Source organism: Notolepis coatsorum, assembly GCF_963971535.1.
Source record: "Notolepis coatsorum genome assembly, chromosome: 14".
Taxonomy (NCBI): domain Eukaryota; kingdom Metazoa; phylum Chordata; class Actinopteri; order Aulopiformes; family Paralepididae; genus Notolepis; species Notolepis coatsorum.
In genome coordinates, this window is record NC_140178.1 from 101049624 (window position 1) to 101070364 (window position 20741).

Sequence of the window (20741 nt, forward strand, 5' to 3'; positions counted from 1 at the left end):
CAGCTTTAGCCAATCAGGGAGATCGGATATGGATGAAATAACCAGCTTTAGCCAATCAGAGAGATCGGATATGGATGAAATAACAACATCTAGCTGTGGTGGATGAAGACAAGACAACACAACTTCAAAATTATTCTGGTAATATTTATTACAAAAAAATAAAATAAAATAAAAGGGTTACACATTATGTAGATCTGAATGATGCAACATGGCCCTGAGAGTGCAGCCATTATTACTACTACAGAGACTCAACATATTGTCAAGATAAGCCTGAGTGAAGTGTTTTTAAGATGACAAGAGCGTATGGGTTCCATATTCACAATTAAAGCTTCCCAAAGTGCTGATCAGGGGTCAGTGGCGAGGAACACTTAAGTCTTCCTGACCGTTTTCAAACTAAAAGACTTTTAAGAAGCTTTGTGAGTATGGACCCAGGATCAGACTGATCAGACATGACCACATACACCTCACTGTGAGTACTGACCTATAGGATCAGACTGCTCAGGTCACATGACCACATACACCTCACCGAGTACTGACCTAAGATCAGACTGCTCAGGTCACATGACTACATACACCTCACTGAGTACTGACCCATGATCACAGTCCTACGTGAAAAGTTGAACAACGTTCCACTGTCAAACATCTCTGCTCAAACAGGAAGTAAACTAACTCAAACAGGAAGTCAACTAACTGGTGCTTCCGGGGCGGCCGGGTAGCGCAGCGGACTAAGCGTCTGTCTACCACCACAGAGACAGTGGGATCGAATCCAGCTGTGGTGCCTCCGGCTTGGCCGACCGTCCATACTAACACAATTGGAAAGCCGGCGAGGGTGGGTCCTGGTCGTTGTAAAACAGCGACTCCTACAGATCGGTCAGGGCGCCTGCACAGCAAGGTCGGGTCTAGGCGGGATGGGCATTTTAAAGAATCCAGATCGATTGATCGCATGCTATACTCGAGTGATCGTGTATTACTCGAAAAGGGAAGACATTAAAAAAAGAAAATAAGAAATTATTTTTGAAAATATTTTATTACATTTTTTTTTACTTACTTTTGTTCATTCATGTATATATATATGTTTAAGGAAACCAACAAAGAGTTATAATCTTACACATACATGTGAAAAAAATTATGTAAAAATTTTTTTTTACATAGAAGAATTGAAGAAAAAAAATTCATAATTTTTTTAAATAATTTAAGATCGATTTTTATCATAGCTACGAGTAATCTATTACTCACACCCATCCCTAGTCGGGTCCTGGGGGAGGTAGTGTGCTCCTCGGTCGGGGCGCCTGCTCAGCGCGGATAGGATCTAAGGGGGGTAGTGTGATCCTTCCACACGTTACACTCTCCCAGTGAGAGTCCGCGCTGCCAGGTGAAAAGAAGCGGTGGGCTGGCTACACATGTGTCGGAGGAAGCATGCGATAGTCTACGCCCTCCCAGACCGACAGTAGGAGGCAGAGCATGCAACGACCAGGTAGGGGATTGGGAATTGGCATAATGACTAACATTGGGATGGGGGAAAGATGGAAAAAGAAAGGGGGGAAAAAGAGAAAGTAAAAAAAATAGAAGAAAATAACTGGTGGTTCCTTTACTCATATTACATAGAGTAACATATTGAAAAAAAATCCTATTATTGTTTCCCCAGCATATTCTTTAGTCGCTGTTATAGATAAGAACAGAAGATTTGTTGAAAAAAGTTAAATCATTTAATTTCACGGCGTCTGTGCAGCCTTGTTTATCCACTGTGTCCATGGAAATGAGGATGAACACAGCCAATAAAGATATGGTTTCCTTACGGAGGAGAGAGATGGCACTAATAGTCTGTTTTACTTTTCTGATAACTACATCACTGCATAACTCAAATGTTCTGACAAGCTTACATTTTGGTTATTTTTTTTTCAAATTTGGTTGTGGGTGTCTGGATTTTGTTAAAAATGTTTGCTTACTTGGTCAGAACAGGCTGTGACGTACACACCTCACTGAGCACTGACCTAGGATCAGACTGCTCAGGTCACATGACCACATACACCTCACTGTGAGCAATGACCTAGGATCAGACTGCTCAGGTCACATGACCACATACACCTCACTGTGAGCACTGACCTAGGATCAGACTGCCCAGGTCACATGACCACATACACCTCACTGTGAGCACTGACCTAGGATCAGACTGCTCAGGTCACATGACCACATACACCTCACTGTGAGCACTGACCTAGGATCAGACTGCTCAGGTCACATGACCACATACACCTCACTGTGAGCACTGACCTAGGATCAGACTGCTCAGGTCACATGACCACATACACCTCACCTTAGTGCTCAATTCTGATGTGTTGCCCAGATCTGATTTCTTTACTTTAGTTTGTCTGTTTCACATTATGTTTTAAATGTGGCCCAATATCAGATTCCAGTGTGAGCCGGTCACACACTCCTGTACTGACCTGCATGCGCAAATGAACAATAAAAGAAGATGGACGTAAACATGGAGGACACTGAGGTCAGTTTATGGTTTAATTTATAACTTGATGTGCAGTGGAGGTTAATCCGTGAGCAGATGATAATGGGGGCGATGGACGAGGTGAAAGAGACATTTCTTCTTTCAATATGCTTTCAAACACAGCAGTTATGATACGTCTCTTCAAGTTTAGCTTGTACAGAAGTATCTCCCTAAATACTTATAAGATAAACACCTCCCTGTCCCTCCAGTGACCACCTCCATCACAGCCGTCTTCCATGTCTGCATTCACAGAGTGACTCCCGCCACAGAATTGTGATGAATGGCGCGGCTGAGTAGCGCAGCGGACTAAGCGCCTGCCTACCACCACAGAGACTCTGGTATCGAATCCAGCTGTCAGCGGTACCTCCGGCTTGGTCGGTCGTCCATACTAACACAATTGGCAGTGTTAGCGGGTGGGAAGCCGGTGGGGTGTGTATCCTGGTCGTTGTAAACAGCGACTCTTACTGGTCGGTCAGGGCGCCTGCTCAGCAGGGAAATAATCTGGGGGAGGTAGTGTGATCCTCCCACGCGTTACGCTCCCCAGTGAGAGTCCTCGCTGTCAGGTGAAAAGAAGCGGCTGGCTGACTCCACATGTATCGGAGGAGACATGTGATAGTCTTCAACCCTCCCCAGGCCGGCAAGTGGGGGGGAAATCGCGCAACGACCAGGAAGGGAATTGGCATAACAACTAAATTGGGATGGGAGAAAAATACGGAAAAAAGGGGGGAGAAAAAATAGATTAAAATTTTTTTTTTGATGAATGTCAGTCTAGAGTGACGTAACAGTCATATGATTTCTGACATGACAGACCGAGGTCACATTGCAAAGAAATCAGACCTGTATCTGATTTAGGACCAACATATACAAAAATAAAATAAAATAAAAAACTCTGATTCAGCCAGGCCACTTTCGCCTGCAGTCTGAACGTTCAGATTTCCTACTCCGAGACATTTAGTAAAACACAGGCCCAGGTCCAGTGGTCAGAGGGAGACGTCGGTGGGCAGCTCAAAGTCCTTGAAGGTGTAGAAGGAGATGTCCCCGTGGTCCACGACCGCAAAGGTGACCGGGACGTCTCCGCTCTGGAACGCCAGCAGCTTGACTGTCTGCAGGTCGGGCACTGGACCGGAGAAACTGTGGACGGGACAAAAGGAGAGAAGTCACATAATGTTCAGTCGCTAAAATGCAGGGACATTTAGAAGCGCTGCTTGGATGTGTGTGTGTGCTGGTAGTGAGCTGATGGATCAGCGGGTTCAGACATCAAAACAATGACGGGTTGTGTTCTGGTCATTAATTCATTCAGCGCCAGCCTGTATCCCCATCCCTGTGGTCAATGGGCCACGCCTTAAAAGATAGGCATTTTCACGATGCGTCACGATGTTTGCAGAGCTATATCTATATTCTATATTATATGTAACACACAGTGTGAAATAAGGTTTCAAAGGGTAGGCGATACTGCCACCTAGCAGGATTCGGCCGGCATTGCAATCTCGGCGTCTCAGAATGAGTGCCAATGATACACAGAGGTCCGTGAGACTGTATAGAAAAAAATTATTGAATAAAAGAAAAAACAATGAAAACGATCGAAAACCCGACTATACTCAGGTTTTGGCGCTCAACACATGGCGAGATAACCCGACTATAGTCGTGATTGGCCGTGAATGAGTTAAAGCAACACGGTCTTCTTCACAAGGTGAACAAAGATTCACACTCGGTTTGCCAAAAAACAAGACTAGCGCAGGATGTTCGCAGTGTGCCGGTCTAGAATAAATATCGCCTATAGTAGGGAGGTCAGACGTTCTGCCGTGATGTAATGAAACGGGAGCTCCGCCCACAATGCTGTTCAGAACGCAGTTTAATGTAATGAAACGGGAGCTCCGCCCACAATGCTGTTCAGAACGCAGTTTAATGTAATGAAACGGGAGCTCCCCCCACAATGCTGTTCAGAACGCAGTTTAATGTAATGAAATGGGAGCTCCGCCCACAATGCTGTTCAGAACGCAGTTTAATGTAATCAAACGGGAGCTGCGCCCACAATGCTGTTCAGAACGCAGTTCAATGTAATCAAACGGGAGCTCCCCCCACAATGCTGTTCAGAACACAGTTTAATGTAATGAAACGGGAGCTCCGCCCACAATGCTGTTCAGAACACAGTTTAATGTAATCAAACGGGAGCTCCGCCCACAATGCTGTTCAGAACACAGTTTAATGTAATGAAACGGGAGCTCCGCCCACAATGCTGTTCAGAACACAGTTTAATGTAATCAAACAGGAGCTCCGCCCACAATGCTGTTCAGAACGCAGTTTAATGTAATGAAATGGGAGCTCCGCCCACAATGCTGTTGAGAACGCAGTTTAATGTAATGAAATGAGAGCTCCGCCCACAATGCTATTCAGAACGCAGTTTAATGTAATCAAACAGGCGCTCCGCCCATAATGCTCCTTACGTTTTCAGGCCACTTCCCTCACGAAGAGCCAATGTCCCAGACGATACTTTCAATTGGTAGAACAAACAACCACTCAGATTGTAGCCAACCCCTGTGTGCCACACAATGGCGTTTGTCCGTTGATGATTTGTTGGAGAAATGCCTGTTAAAATGGAGTCTGCGTTTTTTATTCAAATGGCTACTCCCCTTAACCCATTCTCCGCCGATGACGTGTTAACACGTCATTCTCCGTCATGCGTAATCTGCCAATGACGCCGTAAGTTATAAAAAGTTAGTTATAGCCCTGCAAAGAAGGTGAACATCTCCATAGACAAATAGAGCTGGCAGAGGATGGTTTAGGATGGGTACAATGCCCGGCAGAGAATGGGTTAAATAGGAGCCAACAACATCCGAACGTTGCCCCAAGTCTCGACTGAAACCGTGTGAAATCAGATTATTCTTTCCATTTTGGATTTTGAGTTTTAAACCAAAAGGCAACGGGTGCGCCGTCACCTATTAGGAATTCAACGCGGGCAACGCGCCTGAGTCGAGGCATGAGCGTCCTCTCTGGTATTGCCATGATCAATTATAATGGATTATAGACCGGTCAAGTAATTACAGGAAGTTGCGGTAACAAAATGATTACTTCTTTATTTCCTGACTAAAACATTTTGATCTTTTTTTTTTATGTTGTAGACCAGGGCTATTCAACTGGCGGCCCGCGGGATGATTCTGACCGGCCCGCATAAGATTACATGATAATAAAAAAAAATTAATTTTTTTATATATATATATATATATATATATTAGTGCTGTCAGGCGATTAAAAAAATTAATCTAATTAATTACAGGATTTGTAATTAATTAATCTAATTAATCGCATTTTAATCGCATTCCCATTTTATGCCTCATATTCTATATTCTATAATCATATTTCAAATTGCATGTGTCCGGATGGCAGAATTCAGTACTGTATCTACAAAACCTTCTGTTTAATCATCTTCCATCTATTAATTTGCTTAGATTTTTCAGGTCTGGTCAATTTGAGCATGGTGTTATTCACAGTCAAAGATAAAAAAAAAATTATATTCTCATTTGGTTCATTACAATTTACTCAAAATAAAATGTTCATTCAATCAATCACCGCGCAGATTGATTGATTGAATGAAAATGTTATTAACAGATTGCAGAATGGGTACAATACAGTACGGCTCAATACACACAATTGTTAAGGGAATGCAGACCAGAGAAAGACTTTCGTCTTGTTTACATCAGCGTCCCCCATTTTCAATTCATAATGAATTGTAAGTAAGGGTGCAACTTGCACCGTGCAATCCATTCTTTTTGGATCTAGCCCACAGTATTTCTGACACTGGGAATACATTCCCTGAGATTCATAGATGTCCCTAGAATCAGATACCAAGAACATGCAAATGTACCATATTAAAAAAAAATCTGTAAATGTGTATTCTACATGCTTATGGAATGAATGAGATACAAAAAAAATATAATAAAAAAAAAATAAAAAAAAACTTTTTTGTAATTAATTTTGAGTTAATTTTCATAACGCGATTATTTGCTGTGTAATTAATTAATCTAATTAACGCGATAAACTGACAGCCCTAATATATATATATATATATATATATATATATATATATATATATATATATATATATATATATATATATTAGAGGTGGGCATAGATTAATGTTTTTAATCTAGATTAATCTATCTGCAATCCTGGATTTAATCTAGATTAATCTAGATTAAAATGGCTAAAAAAAAAAAAAAAAAACTGCCGAAGGCATTCAAAATATGTGTTCTACCTAGGCCTGCCGCGATAAGCAATAAATCGATTAATTGCCGCGATAATTAAAATGAATGCAATGATTTTGACGGGCGCGATTAATTGCTATTTGCGCGTTTGTTTTAATGAGGCGGACCCAGTGCCCCTTGTCAGTCACTGTCCGTGTTGGGAGGCGGGCCGCTGGCTTTACTACAGAGCACAGCACAGGAGCTCCGTGGGGCTAACGTTACCCCTCATTGTGTCTATTCTACTAGCATTAACGTTACTCATACAAACAGAGTAAACACAGTTTTCAATCAATCAATCAATAACAACATTAACGAGACCCTCGTTGTGTCTATTCTGCTAACGCTAACGTTACCTCTCATTGTGTCTATTCTACAAGCGTTAACGTTAGCTAGGCTGTCTATGCTAACGTTAACGAGCATTAGGCTAACAAGCTGTAACGTTACCAGTCGCGTCTATTTGCTAACGTTAGCATTAGGTAATAACCGGTTTAAAATGGATGGTGATTACCTCACGTTGTGTCTATTCTACTAGCATTAACGTTACTCATACAAACAATCAATAGCGAGTTATATTGATCACGCTATGTACGATAGCCATGCTAAAACGCTAGCACAACATTAGCACCTAACCTAACAACAAGCCTTAACAAGTCAGCGATCTTTTTGCGAGACTAAACTCTCCGCTCGGTGGCAAATTGTGTTGATGTCGGTTTTGTTTAATCAATAAATGAGGCAGAATACACAGTGACTGTATCCTTTGTTTATTGCACTTGTGCCTGCTGCAAACATAATGATTATGAAATCCTAGAGACGCGTCTCTATTCAGTGGTCTGCAGTGTTTCACGTGACTTTTCTGGTACCCAAAAAGTACCTGATAATCACAACAATACTTCCGGTCCGGTCGGTGGGCTTCAAAATAAAAGTCTTAAACACCGGAAAAGACGGAGCGGTGGGCTTCAAAATAAAGGTTTTGGGAAATAAATTTCTCCAAAAAAAAATTCTCTAACCGGTCGCAATAATATCGCTTATCGCGATATTTTCGGGGGCAATTAATCGCCCAGCAAAATGTGTTATCGTGGCAGGCCTAGTTCTACCCAAATAATGACCAGAAGTAAGTCCTTACTTTTTCTTTCCTCCTTATGTTTCTCAGGCCAGGTGGCCCATTACACCATGAGCCCATCTCCTGTTTCCAAAATGCATTACAGACTGTTTGAAAAAGCTGTTTTGCTATGATAATTGGTAATGAAATATCAAAATAATGTTCAATAAGATGTACTTGTGTTTAATAAGTTGTTTTATTCAGGAGTTAACACAAATAAATAATATTACCAGTACAGTACAGTATCTAGCACTCTCAGGAGCAAAACAGAAAGAATCATTTCAAACTTGAACTATGTGACATGGCTTGAATCAACTGCTCCAGTGGAGTTGCTCAGTGGCCAATGGTGTCAACTGTGGTTGTACTGGGCAGCTCCCAGGTGTGAATGGAACTGTGTGAATGTGAAGCAGGGCGTTCCTGAAAAAGAGCATCTGTGCTCAGCGAACCTACCCTGGGTAAATAAAGGTAAAAAAAAATATATATATATATATATATATATATATATATATATAAAAAAAAAAAAAAAAAAAAAAATTAATGCGTTAATTATATTATCGCGCGATACTAGTATAGCGTTAACGCAGCACGTTAACGCCGTTAACGGCCCAGCTCTAATATATATATATATTATATATATATATATATATATATATATATATATATATATATATATATATTTTTTTTTTTTAACTTTTTTCTTTTCATGTCAACGTTCACACGCACAATTGAGCCAAAAGTCACTCAATTAATGACAGATTTCATTGATAAATTGAGGGAAAACTTTGCAAGTCGATTTGATGAATTTGACATGCCCAGAGAATTGATGCATTTTGTGAGCAACCCATTTGCCAATGTAGCTGCTATTTCCACAAAAGGACAAGAGTTCCTTGCATCACTTCACATTGATGAAGGTCTCCTGCAACTTGAAATAATTGACATGCAAGCATCATCTGCTCTGAAGCAGGCACTTGAGAATGAATCCACCACAACATTTTGGATAAAGTGTATTCATGTCAACACATTCCCCAAAATAAAAACGCTGGCAATATCTGTGCTAACAATGTTTGGCTCAACATACACCTGTGAATCCAGTTTCTCTCACATGAATGCCATTAAAACAAGCAACCGTGCCTCCTTGACAAATGAGCATTTGCATCACTGTTTGCGGGTAGCCCTCACTTCCTATGAACCCTCTTTCTCTGCCATTGCCCACTGCCAGTCAAAGAAGTGCAATCTCTCTCATTAGATGTGTGTATGTAGGCTAGGCCTGTCTGCCCCCCACCCCCCCTGATGTTTGAGAGTTAAGAGTGGACAATAAGTGCTAATAAGATGCTGTGATTTGCTGTTGTTGCACAGACATGAAGCACTTTTTCATAAGCTCAGCTGCACTATAAATGTGTTTTTTTGTTCAAGTGTTGATGTTAGAATGTTCAGATGCACATCATGCACTTGTTTGTTTTTTATTTTATTTTTATATTGAGATGTTGCAGTTGTTGCACAGTCATAAATGAAGCACTTTTTGCAGGAGATGTTGCAGATGTGGCACATAAATGAAGCACTTTTTTTAAAAAGTATACTACTTTTGCAATGTAGTTAAATAAAAGTTGTGAAAATGTGGTTGCGTGTTGTGTCAAGTGTACATATATTCATAGCACGGGAGACGCCGTGGCAGTCCGGCCCCTGGCCCCTTGGGTTTCTGACAATGTGGCCCCCTGAACAATTTAGTTGAATAGCCCTGTTGTAGACCATCTCACAGAGGTGGAATACGCTATTTAAATAAATATTGGCTCATTAACCCTTTCACTACCACTCTACCAAAGGGTTAACCCTTTCACTGCGACAATAGGTTAACCCTTTCACTGCCACACGACAAAAGTGTTAACCCTTTCACAACCACACTACAGAAGGTTAACCATTTCACTACCAAACTACAGACCGTCTGTAGTGTGGTAGTGAAAGGTTAACCTTCTGTAGTGTGGTAGTGAAAGGGTTAACCGTCTGTAGTGTGGTAGTGAAAGGTTAACCTTCTGTAGTGTGGTAGTGAAAGTGTTAACCTTCTGTAGTGTGGGGTAGTGAAAGGTTAACCTTCTGTAGTGTGGTAGTGAAAGGTTAACCTTCTGTAGTGTGGTAGTGAAAGGTTAACCTTCTGTAGTGTGGTAGTGAAAGGTTAACCTTCTGTAGTGTGGTAGTGAAAGGTTAACCTTCTGTAGTGTGGTAGTGAAAGGTTAACCTTCTGTAGTGTGGTAGTGAAAGGGTTAACCTTCTGTAGTGTGGTAGTGAAAGGTTAACCTTCTGTAGTGTGGTAGGGAAAGGTTAACCTTCTGTAGTGTGGTAGGGAAAGGGTTAAGCTTCTGTAGTGTGGTAGGGAAAGGGTTAAATAAATATTTCGGGTGAGGGTAGAAAGACGGTCTGACCTGCCGACCTATACGACGTGGGGGATGTTTACCTGCAAACACACATGCGGGAGTATGGTTTCCCCGGGTGGCTCTTTTTAAACTCTGCCACCGCGTCAGGCTGGTAAACACTGAAACAAATCTGCCACTCGTCTGAACCCTTCAACCTGCACACAGACAAAAGAACAAGGTCTTAAATTTCCTATCGACATACAATACGCCATTCATACACCGAGGACGTGATGTTCTAATCATCCGAGAGCAGTGACATAAACCATTCAAAGATATTTTTTTATCTTAAAAGACAAACATAGCTTAAAAAGACAAACATGAGTTGGGAGTCTATGTTATCTATGGACTCGCTACGACTACAAATGTATGTAATACTAGCCTGTATCATCATGTTATCTAAACACAAGTGCATTGTGACTGATCCGTCGGGCCTAAAATCAAAAGCTTAAAGCAGCCGACAGCAGGAAATACTGTAATAAAGGAGGGTTTACTACCTGGATGCTCCATCTGGTAGTCGAGAGGATGTGACCACGCTGAGTTTATCTAGCAGCTCCCCTGTAAGAAGAGGAGCGTTGGCATTTTTTTAGGACGCACACAAAAATAAACTGTACGTGATGAGGTTTCATACACCAACAGCACTCGATGTGTGGCACAGTAAATCATTGTTACTCTCGACGAGAAATGAATTGGCTCATTTACAAAACCGTCCTTGGTCCTGACCCCTCCTTATTTGATACACCTGTTATAATTCTCTCCCTATGACACCAGAGCTGCTCACCATATCTCGCTAGATGTTCCCTATGTTAACACTTCCTTCGGTCAATCCTCCAATGTGCTGCTCCCAGCAGGTGGAACAAGATGCAAAATACTTTGAAAATGGACACATTGATCCCCCTCGCTACTTTTATGGACTCTATCGCAGAGTTGTTTACACACACCTGCAACTGTCACCCAGCCTTTTAACTGTAATTTGTAGGGGTGGAACGGTAGGCATTCAAACCTTACACCGTTCGGTACAACCTCCACAGTTCGGGGCATGTGTGTATTGTTCGGTTCAGGGGATGCGCAAAAAATCCGCACATACACGCACGCACACACACACCCCCAGAGACAGAGTAACTAACGTTAGCCGCTAACTAACGTTTACCTGATGTAAACAAGACGATAGTCTTTTTCTGGTCTGTATCCTCTTAGCAGTTGTTTGTATTGAGCCGTACTGTATTGTATTGTACATCAAAGCCGCTAACTAACGTTAGCCGCTAACCGTGGAAACACTCGAAGTGACTCCACGACACCAGTTCCATTAGTGGGGAATAGGGATGGGTATCGTTAGGATTTTATCGATACTACTACTCTTATCGATACTGCTTATAAAGGCAATCATACGAACCGCAGTTGCCTTGAGGCTCCAGGTAATGCGTTGTTAGTCCGACACGCTCCGAATTGCAATCCAAAAAGAAAAGATGACGCTGGTCCAATGTACTTTCAAAACAAACAGGATTTATTGGGAAGCGAGTCACAACAGCCCCAATAGCTGCCTACCACTATAAAACAAACAAAACGGGTTATGTACATGAACTTAAACTGTCAATCAAATGCGAATTGAGTGCTTGTGTTCTTGTAGACAAACGAAACAATTACAACTTTCAAAATATAAAAAAGGAGCCAAAATGTATAGTCCATTCAAAAAATCTTCCATCTTCCAAGTTATCAGTAAGAGTGTATTAGTGAACGTGGGGGTGTGTGTGTGTGTGTGTGTATGTGTGTGTTCTATGTAGGAGCCTCGAGCAGCAGACACAACTTTGTGATAGGTCTGCGAAGAGTGGTAGTCTGGGTTCTCACTTGAACTCACTTGAACTCACTTGAACAACTATATGAATTGAAAATGGGGGACCCTGATGGAAACAAGACAAACGTCTTTCTCAGGTCTGCATCCCCTTAACAATTGTATGTATTGAGCCGTACTGTATTGTACCCATTCTGCAATCTGTTAAATAAAGTTTTCATTCATTCATTCATTCATTCATTCATTCATTCAACCTGTCTAACCAGTCCTCTGGAGTCGGGCATGGTCTGTATGACCCGCCCCAGGATCCAGGAGTTGCGGGGGCAGTATCATCAATGATGAGAACAATATCTCCGGTATCAAAGTTCCTTCTTTTCCGTATCCATTTTTGGCGTTCCTGTAACTCGGGCAGGTACTCCTTTGTCCATCTCTTCCAAAAAAGGTCGGCCATATATTGTACCTGCCGCCATCTGCGTCTAGGGTAGCAGTCCTCTGGTGTGAACACTCCAGGTGGTATAGAAGGTTTGGTGTTCATCCGAAGTAGGTGGTTGGGTGTGAGAGGTTCTAGGTCGTTAGGGTCATTAGAGGCTGTGGTGATGGGCCTGTCGTTGATGATTGATTCTACCTCACATAACAAGGTCTGCAGACTCTCTTCGTCAAGTGTCTGTTGCTGTAGAATAGCGCTGAGGACCCTTCTGACTGTCCGGATTTGTCTCTCCCAAACACCACCATGGTGGGAACCGGAAGGGGGGTTAAAAACCCATGTGATGCCCTTTTTAAGCAGAGTGTCTTTAATGTGGACCTCGTCAAGGCCCTGGATGGCCTCTCTAAGTTCCCGCTCTGCTCTAACTAGGTTGGTTCCATTATCGGAGCGCATGAACTTGACTTGACCTCTCCTAGCAGTGAACCTTCGGATGGCATTTATACAAGAGTGTGTGTCCAATGAATGTGCCACTTCCAGATGCACCGCTCGTATGTTTAGACATGTAAAGATGACTCCATAGCGTTTAACGGTTTTTCTACCACACTTGGTCACAAACGGTCCAAAGTAATCGACACCAACATTGGTGAAGGGTGGTTCATCTGGGGTGACTCTCTCCGTAGGCAGATCTGCCATGTGCTGCTCACCTTTACTTCCACTCAATCTTCTGCAGGTGACACACTTAGCTATTAACTTCCGTATGGCTGCATTAGCACATGGGACCCAGTACTGTTGCCTGAGACGAGAAAGAAGATAATTCCTTCCACCGTGTCCAGTATCCTCATGTATCTGCCTGATGATGAGTTGGGTAACGTGATGGTCCTTAGGCAGAATAGCAGGGTGTTTAGCTTGTGCTGGCATGGCTGACCTGCTTAATCTTCCCCCTACTCTCAACACGTCGTCCTGAAGAACTGGACACAGTTTATGAAGATGGCTGCTACTTTTCACAGTGGAACCCTTTCTCAGTGCCATAATCTCTTCTGGAAAGGCTCTTTGCTGGCAAAACTTTATGATTTCCACTTCTGATTGCTGGAGTTCCTTTACAGAGAGTGATCCTTGGTTCGATTTTCCCTTCTGATTTTTCAGTTCATCTTTCCTTATTTTCTCATTTTTCTCATCCACTTTGGCTGTTTTTTCCATTGCTCTTTTCTCACACTTTTGTTTTAGTGCATCTTTGATCTTGAGCATCCAGGCAATCGCTTTTTTGAGTCTGTGCCACTCGGAGTAGTGAGAGATGAGCCTGCTAACAGTTTCCAGGTCCTGCTTTACAGATGTAGTATTCACAACTGCAGCTCTCTTGACCTCTGGATCATCTGCAGCAAGGGCTTGATCTGGCATGTCTGGCCAGTTAATCTCTGGCTGCATTAAGAAGCCTGGCCCTGAGATCCATGTTCTATTTTTTAGGAACATGCTTGTTGAGATGCCTCTTGATGCACAATCGGCAGGATTCAGTGCAGTACTTATATGTCTCCATTGGGAAACCTCAGAAGCTGCTCGAATGGCTGTGACTCTATTCGCAACGAAAGTGTGAAATCTGGTAGTTTCATTCTTAATGTATTTCAACACTGCTGTGCTATCTGTCCAGAATACGGAGCTCCCAAGTGGGACTTCCAGTTCAGCTTGCATCATCTTGTCCATACGAGCGGCTACTGTAGCTGCCGTTAGTTCCATTCGTGGTATGGTGACTGACTTCAGTGGTGCGACCCGGGCCTTACCCATGATGAAGGAACAGTGGATTTGATGTTCAATGTTTTCCAACAACAGGTAGGTAACAGTGCCATAACCAGTCTCACATGCATCGGAAAAGTGATGGAGCTGAGCTGAAACCACGTTTCCAAAACCCTGGGGTTTGATGCATCTCTTGACCTTGTAGTCTGATAGATGGTGTAGATCCATTAACCAGTGGTGCCATTTCTGAGCAAGGACCACTGGAATGCTTTCGTCCCACCCAAGCTTCATCCTGCTTAGCTCTTGCAGTAACTGCTTTGCCGGAAGAATGACGGGTGCCAGAACTCCCAGGGGGTCGTAGACGGAACTAACCATAGAAAGGATACCCCTTCTAGTAAGTGGTCTGTCTTGGATGGCTATCTTGAACTGCAGTGAGTCTGATTCAATGCACCACTGGATACCGAGTGCCCTTTCGACTGGCAACACGTCCTGATCCAAATCAAGGTATTTTATTTCCTTAGCTCTCTCCTCTTCAGGAATTGAGTCTATAACAACGCGACTGTTGCTGACCCACTTGTTTAGTTTGAAGCCTCCTTTTGCACACAAGGCTGTGAGGTCTTGAGCAAGCGTCAGAGCTTGATCCTCCGTTGCCACTGACTTTAGACAGTCGTCTACGTAAAAATTCCTCAGCACTGTGTGTATGACTTCTGGTGTGAAGTCTTCTCTATGGTCCTTTGCACACTGCTTCAGACCGTAACTGGCACAGCTTGGCGAGGATGTAGCTCCAAAGATGTGCACTACCATCCTGTACTCTTCAAGCTCTCCATCCAGATCTCCGTTTGGCCACCAAAGAAACCTCATCAGGTCTGAATCCTTGTCTGGGACTTTAACCTGGTAGAACATGGCTTCAATGTCTGCTATAAAGGCTACGGGTTCCTGCCGGAATCTGGATAAAACGCCAATGAGACTGTTTGTCAAGTCTGGGCCTTGTAAAAGCTGGTCATTCAGTGAGGTTCCTTGGTAAGAAGCACCACAGTCAAATACCACCCTTAGCTTCTTTTTCTTGGGGTGATAAACTCCATGGTGCGGGATATACCAAGTCCTTTTGCTGCTGTCCTGTGAGCCTTTTTCCACTTTTATGGCATAGCCTTTATCCAGGATGTCGGCCATGAACTTGACGTAGTCCCTATGTAACTGAGGGGACTTGCTAAGTTTCCTTTTCAGGCCGAGGACCCGCTGTTGTGCCACACAGCGATTATTGGGAAATTCAGCATCCTCCTTCCTAAGTGGTAGGCCTATGTTGTAGTGGCCATCCACCAGTTTGGCTGACTGGGAGACACGCTCTATGAAGACGTGGTCCTCTCTAGACATTTCAAGCTGCTCCTCCCTCTGTCGCTCGGGGAAATCATACTTGATTTGTTGCTGCAGAATCTCATCTAGCTGTACAACCGAAATTCTGTGTGCCATTACAGTCGACTGTCCACAGGGGGAGACAGAACCTTTTTTTAGGCGTCCATTGACGGTCCAACCCAACATTGTTTTAACGGCGTATGGACCATCTCTCTGGCTGTTGATAACCATCCATGGTTCCATGGCCTTTGGTACATTGGTTCCGATTAACAGGCCAATGTCAGCATCAATGTGACGGAGACGTACCTGCTGCAAATATGGCCACTGATCCACGTATTCCTGAGTGGGAATATGGTCTTTGGTCACAGGTATTTTCTTCTGCGTGTAGACAGCGGGGAGTTCCACTAGTGTGTTGTCGTCCATGCCACATACCTCTATTCCACAGACCACGGCGGTACTCACGACTTCCTCTTTATTCATGGTTTTGAGAAGGATGTCTGTACTTCTTCCTGAAACCTTGAGGTCTCGGAGAAGAGCTTCTGTACAGAAGGTGCCGGTGCTTCCTGAGTCCAGAAAGGCATAAGTTTGTATCATGCGATTACCCTTCTTTATTTTCACCCTCACTGGCACTATGGATAACATGCAGTCAGGCTCCCCGGCCCCTGTGTGGGTCTCGCCGTCTCCAGTTATAAATGCACTGGTAACAGTCTGTTCCCTATTTTTATTTTCTTTACCACCGTCGACCTGTTTATGTATGTGGAGTATGGTAGGGTGCCTCAGTGAACACACTTGACAAGTCACTTTCTGTGTGCATCCCTTGCTCATGTGTCCATATGACAGACAGCCAAAGCACACTCCTTTGCTTTTCAAGAAATCCAACTTTTCCTTTTGTGGCTTCTTGTCCAGTTCTCTGCAAAGGTCCAAACTGTGCTCTCCCTGACAGAACAAACATGGCTTGAGGGCGGCTGGTGAGGGCCTTCCAGTAACTCTCTTAACGGGTGAGACGCTGGTAGTAAAACCACTCTTCCTCTCCCTTGGTGTACTTGGTCGATATGGAAGTGGTCCTGATGTTCTTCCTGAAGAGGTGGGTGTTTCCTTTAGGTTCCCAAACAAAGGATGTGACATGATTCTAGCTTGGTGATCAATGAAATTAACTAGATCATTAAATCTAGCTCTCCGTCCACTTTTCTCTTGTAGGTCACATGCCAAGCCTCTCCACCTCTCTTTCATTTTGTATGGCAATTTAGAGAGAATGGCTCTCATTGTGGTTGGATTATCCATCTCCTCCATGTACTCAATGCTGTCCATCGTTTTACAGCATCCAGTTAGAAAGACTGAATATGCTTGTAGGGCTTCAGCATCTTCAGCTTTGACTGCTGGCCAGTTCAGGGCTTTATCAATGTGAGCTGTTGCAATCTGGTACTCGTTGCCATAATACTTCTTTAGGAGCCTTTTGGCCTCCGAGTATCCTATTGAAGCGTCCATATGTTGGCAGCTCCGTACCACTTCTCGGGGTTGCCCCATGGTAAACTGCTCCAGGAAATACAGTCTGTCCTTGCAGTTTTCAGTTCTATCCTCAATACCATGCTCGAATGCACGTATAAAGAACCTGTATTCTAATGGATCCCCTTTAAACGTGGGTACGCTGAGAGGTGGTAAGGATGATAGTCTTTGCTGTTTCACCAGTACTTCAGTTATACTATTCTGATGTTGCATGACGTCGACGATCCTGCCCATGTCGGGTGTTTCCCTGTATCCTTCTAGAGTGACAGCACCATTGTGTCTGACGGCTCCATTTTCATGCTGTTTCGCAGATCCTCCATGGCTGACCCTTAAAGCAGACATTCCAATTTGGGGCTGTTGTAACATTTCCTTTCGTCTTACAACAGTCTCCCCTGCTATGTTGCTTGGTCTTGGGTAAACAGGGTGATATACAGTTTGAACACTTTCTGGTAACAGGCTGCTGTGTCTGTTCAACTGTGCAAGCTGAGCAGATGGAGTAAGAGGCTGGAATTCCACATCATACACATCTGAATTTGTGATGGGTAATGTTGTGATGACATCAGTGGAGGTGGGCGCCATTGCCTCTCGAATAACCTTTTTTGAGGCTTCCTTGGACCTTTCCCTTTCATCGAAATATTCATTCATTCCATCGCCTGGTCTATTGTCCATCTCATGAATGTTCTCATATTCTGTAAAAACATTCAGTTTAGCACTGGTGGTTTGTATTTCAGTTTGCAGTTCCAGCTGCTCCCTTTTGGCCTTTAGTTCAGCCTCCTCCTTGTCGCTCCTCTCCTTTAGTACAGCCTCCTCCTTGTCCAGTGCTTGTTTCTTTATTAATGCTTCTGCTTTGATCAATAAAGCTGCCTTCTCAGCTTGTAGTTTGAGTCGGATTGAGGATGTAGAGGAGTAATTAGAATGCCTACTACCTTTTGATGACCTCCTTGAACGCCTTGAAGAGGTGTTTGAAACGCTGTCCTTTGGGTGGATCTCTTCTTCACCTTTGTCATATTCAATATGCGGTTGTGCCGCTTCAGTCCACGTTTGAACATGGGCAGCAAATGCATGCAGTGATGCTGCTTTAGGCTTGTACCATTCTGCTTGGTCCTCTTCTGTTTCCTCTATGGATATTTTGGTTAGCAAACCCTTTACAGCTGTATTGAGTTCATGTAACTCGCCACACAACTTGGAGAAATCTGTCATTTTTGTGTGAACCAATTCCACATTTCCATGATTTCTCATAAGTTCAGTGATTTCATTCCTTTTTTTAGTAAGTGCACCCAGTTTTGCACTTCTTGATCCTTTTAATTTTTGTAAAGGATCCTCAAAAATACCACTCTCCATTTCCTCCATAATGTGGGCAACTAACGAAAACCTCCTAATTCAGATGAGCAGCGGCGTTGTATGCATTTAAAACAGAACAGTGTTTTATGAATGAAGCAGCTAGGGCGTGGGAAACAGCGCACTTGGCAAATGCTGCGTGTGACGTCATCCACTCCCAAACGCACACACACCGACCCGCTGTCAGCCACACAGAGACAGAGTCCGTATCGCTGTCAACCACAGAGACAGAGTCCGTATTATATTTTCCTCTTCACCAGCACAAGACACCTTCAAACAATAAAGACGGCCGCGCCGTTTATGTTCATCACATCCACTCCACTCAGACGCAACGTCTTTGATCCACAACGAACATCCACTTTTTACTTTACCTCCTTCCTTGTTGCGCTTAGAAGTTGTCCGTCGGCTTTGTCAGCGGTAGTTTTTGACAATATAAAGGCAATCATACGAACCGCAGTTGCCTTGAGGCTCCAGGTAATGCGTTGTTAGTCCGACACGCTCCGAATTGCAATCCAAAAAGAAAAGATGACGCTGGTCCAATGTACTTTCAAAACAAACGGGATTTATTGAGAAGCAAGTCACAACAGCCCCAATAGCTGCCTACCACTATAAAACAAACAAAACGGGTTATGTACATGAACTTAAACTGTCAATCAAATGCGAATTGAGTGCGGTCAAAAACTATATGGTACCGCTCCACCTGGGCCTGCGTGAACTCTAAATTACCTGCCATGTTATAGGAGTGGTTAGGGGGAGCGTGGGAAAAAAGGGGAGTTGACCAGGTAAGTCTCCATCTTGGAATTCATTGACAAATATTAATAAACAAATAAAAACACGAATACCATAATAAACCACATTTCTAAGGGGGCAATAAAGTTACAATTTATCATCATAGGATTTGGCTCCTACACTGCTTAACGGTTCGGTACTTTATCGATACTCTTATCGGTTCTTTTAGATTTTTTTTTTTTTTTTTTTTTAAGTTATAAATTCATTATTTGAACGGCTTAAGGCCATATCTGTACTTGATGTTTGTTTGTTGTGTTGCATATTTGAAATAAACTTCAATCAAATCAAATCAAACCCCCCTTCTTAAAAACAAAAACCTGTGTTTAACCTAGCCATCTATAAAACATCATGCTAAAACTGTGAAACAAATGTCCTACTCCCCTAAAGAAAGAAATACATAGCAAACATGACTCAGTTATCCAATAGTGCTGCTGCTTTTTATTTTGCTCAAATCTTTTAGTTAATAAGACTAAAAGACTACAATATGACTACAATGATTTCATGACGGCTTCCTGTCCTCGCGTTTCCGGTTTCCGGTGCTATGCACAGAGATTTTTAACGTTTCAACAACAGATTGCTGATAATTAAACACTTCATGGAAATGTCGAGTTCATACGTGTAGTGTAGTATGAACTCGACATAACGTTAACGTTACTCCGTTTCCAGTGTTGCTGCCACCGTTGCGTCGCAGATGGATGGTACACTCTTTTAGCTCCATAGCTAATCCGCTCCTAGACTACCAATAGCAGTACCGATAACGTTGGAGCTTATCAATACTCAGTTTTTTTCTAATTTAGTACCGGTTCCCATTTAGAACCGGGTTTCGGGGGGCATCCCTAGTGGGGAAGGGGGGGGGGGTATATTGACGAGGCTTGACAACAGAGGTTCAAATATAACTTGACATTTATTGGCTGTTCGTTTATATATTGCTTCATGCATCAGGATTCTCCGAGTAGGGTCCAGCTGCAGACCCGGAGACGATGGGCCGTGTTACTGTTGACTATTTACTTCCTTGTGTGATGTCACTTCAAATATCAGCAATGCCTCCCCTCTTGTACCAAAATCTCTCCTAGCTCTAACCGGTCACTGTCAAAATGATGTGCCTGATGTCAAACTGCCTCATTCTTTCAGTTTTTGCATGACTACGACCTTGAGAATAACTGAAAAGTTGGATTATTTTTAGGCTATATATCTTATGCTGTATTTTTGGAGCGTTACATTTAAAAAAAAATTAAAAACAACGTATACTGAACCAAAATCGAAAACTGTGACCCCAAAACGAAAAACGAACCGAACCGTGGATTTTGTGAACCGCTCCAACCCTAGTAATTTGTCTGTTCTGCTTCATGTATACCATGTAATTTAATTTGGTTTGATGTGTGTTTTAATTATTTACCTTACCTCTGTGATGTATGTTATCGTGTCTCTTTTGAATATCATTTTGTCCCCTTTCCCTGTTACCCTTCTAAAGGCCATTAAGTCCTCTCGCCAGGCGGTCATTGTAAATAGGAATTTGTTCTTAACACTTTGGGTGCCGGGAAACTCTTTACAGCGTCATTCCCGGCCATGCTCAAGTTGCCG

At 43.0% G+C, this 20741-nt stretch overlaps 1 protein-coding gene across 1 annotated transcript in view; it reads right to left on the reverse strand.

Moving 5' to 3' along the window:
- Positions 1 to 266: 266 nt before the first annotated feature.
- tsen54 (TSEN54 tRNA splicing endonuclease subunit) overlaps positions 267 to 20741 on the reverse strand; it is a 48531-nt gene continuing 28056 nt past the window's right edge. Inside the window, exons 9-11 of the mRNA XM_084329801.1 lie at positions 10740 to 10800; positions 10287 to 10400; positions 267 to 3631 (exon numbers count right to left, since the gene is read on the reverse strand). Coding sequence (XP_084185927.1) covers positions 3481 to 3631; positions 10287 to 10400; positions 10740 to 10800 — 326 coding nt within the window. The 3' untranslated portion in view covers positions 267 to 3480. The remainder of the gene's footprint in view (positions 3632 to 10286; positions 10401 to 10739; positions 10801 to 20741) is intronic.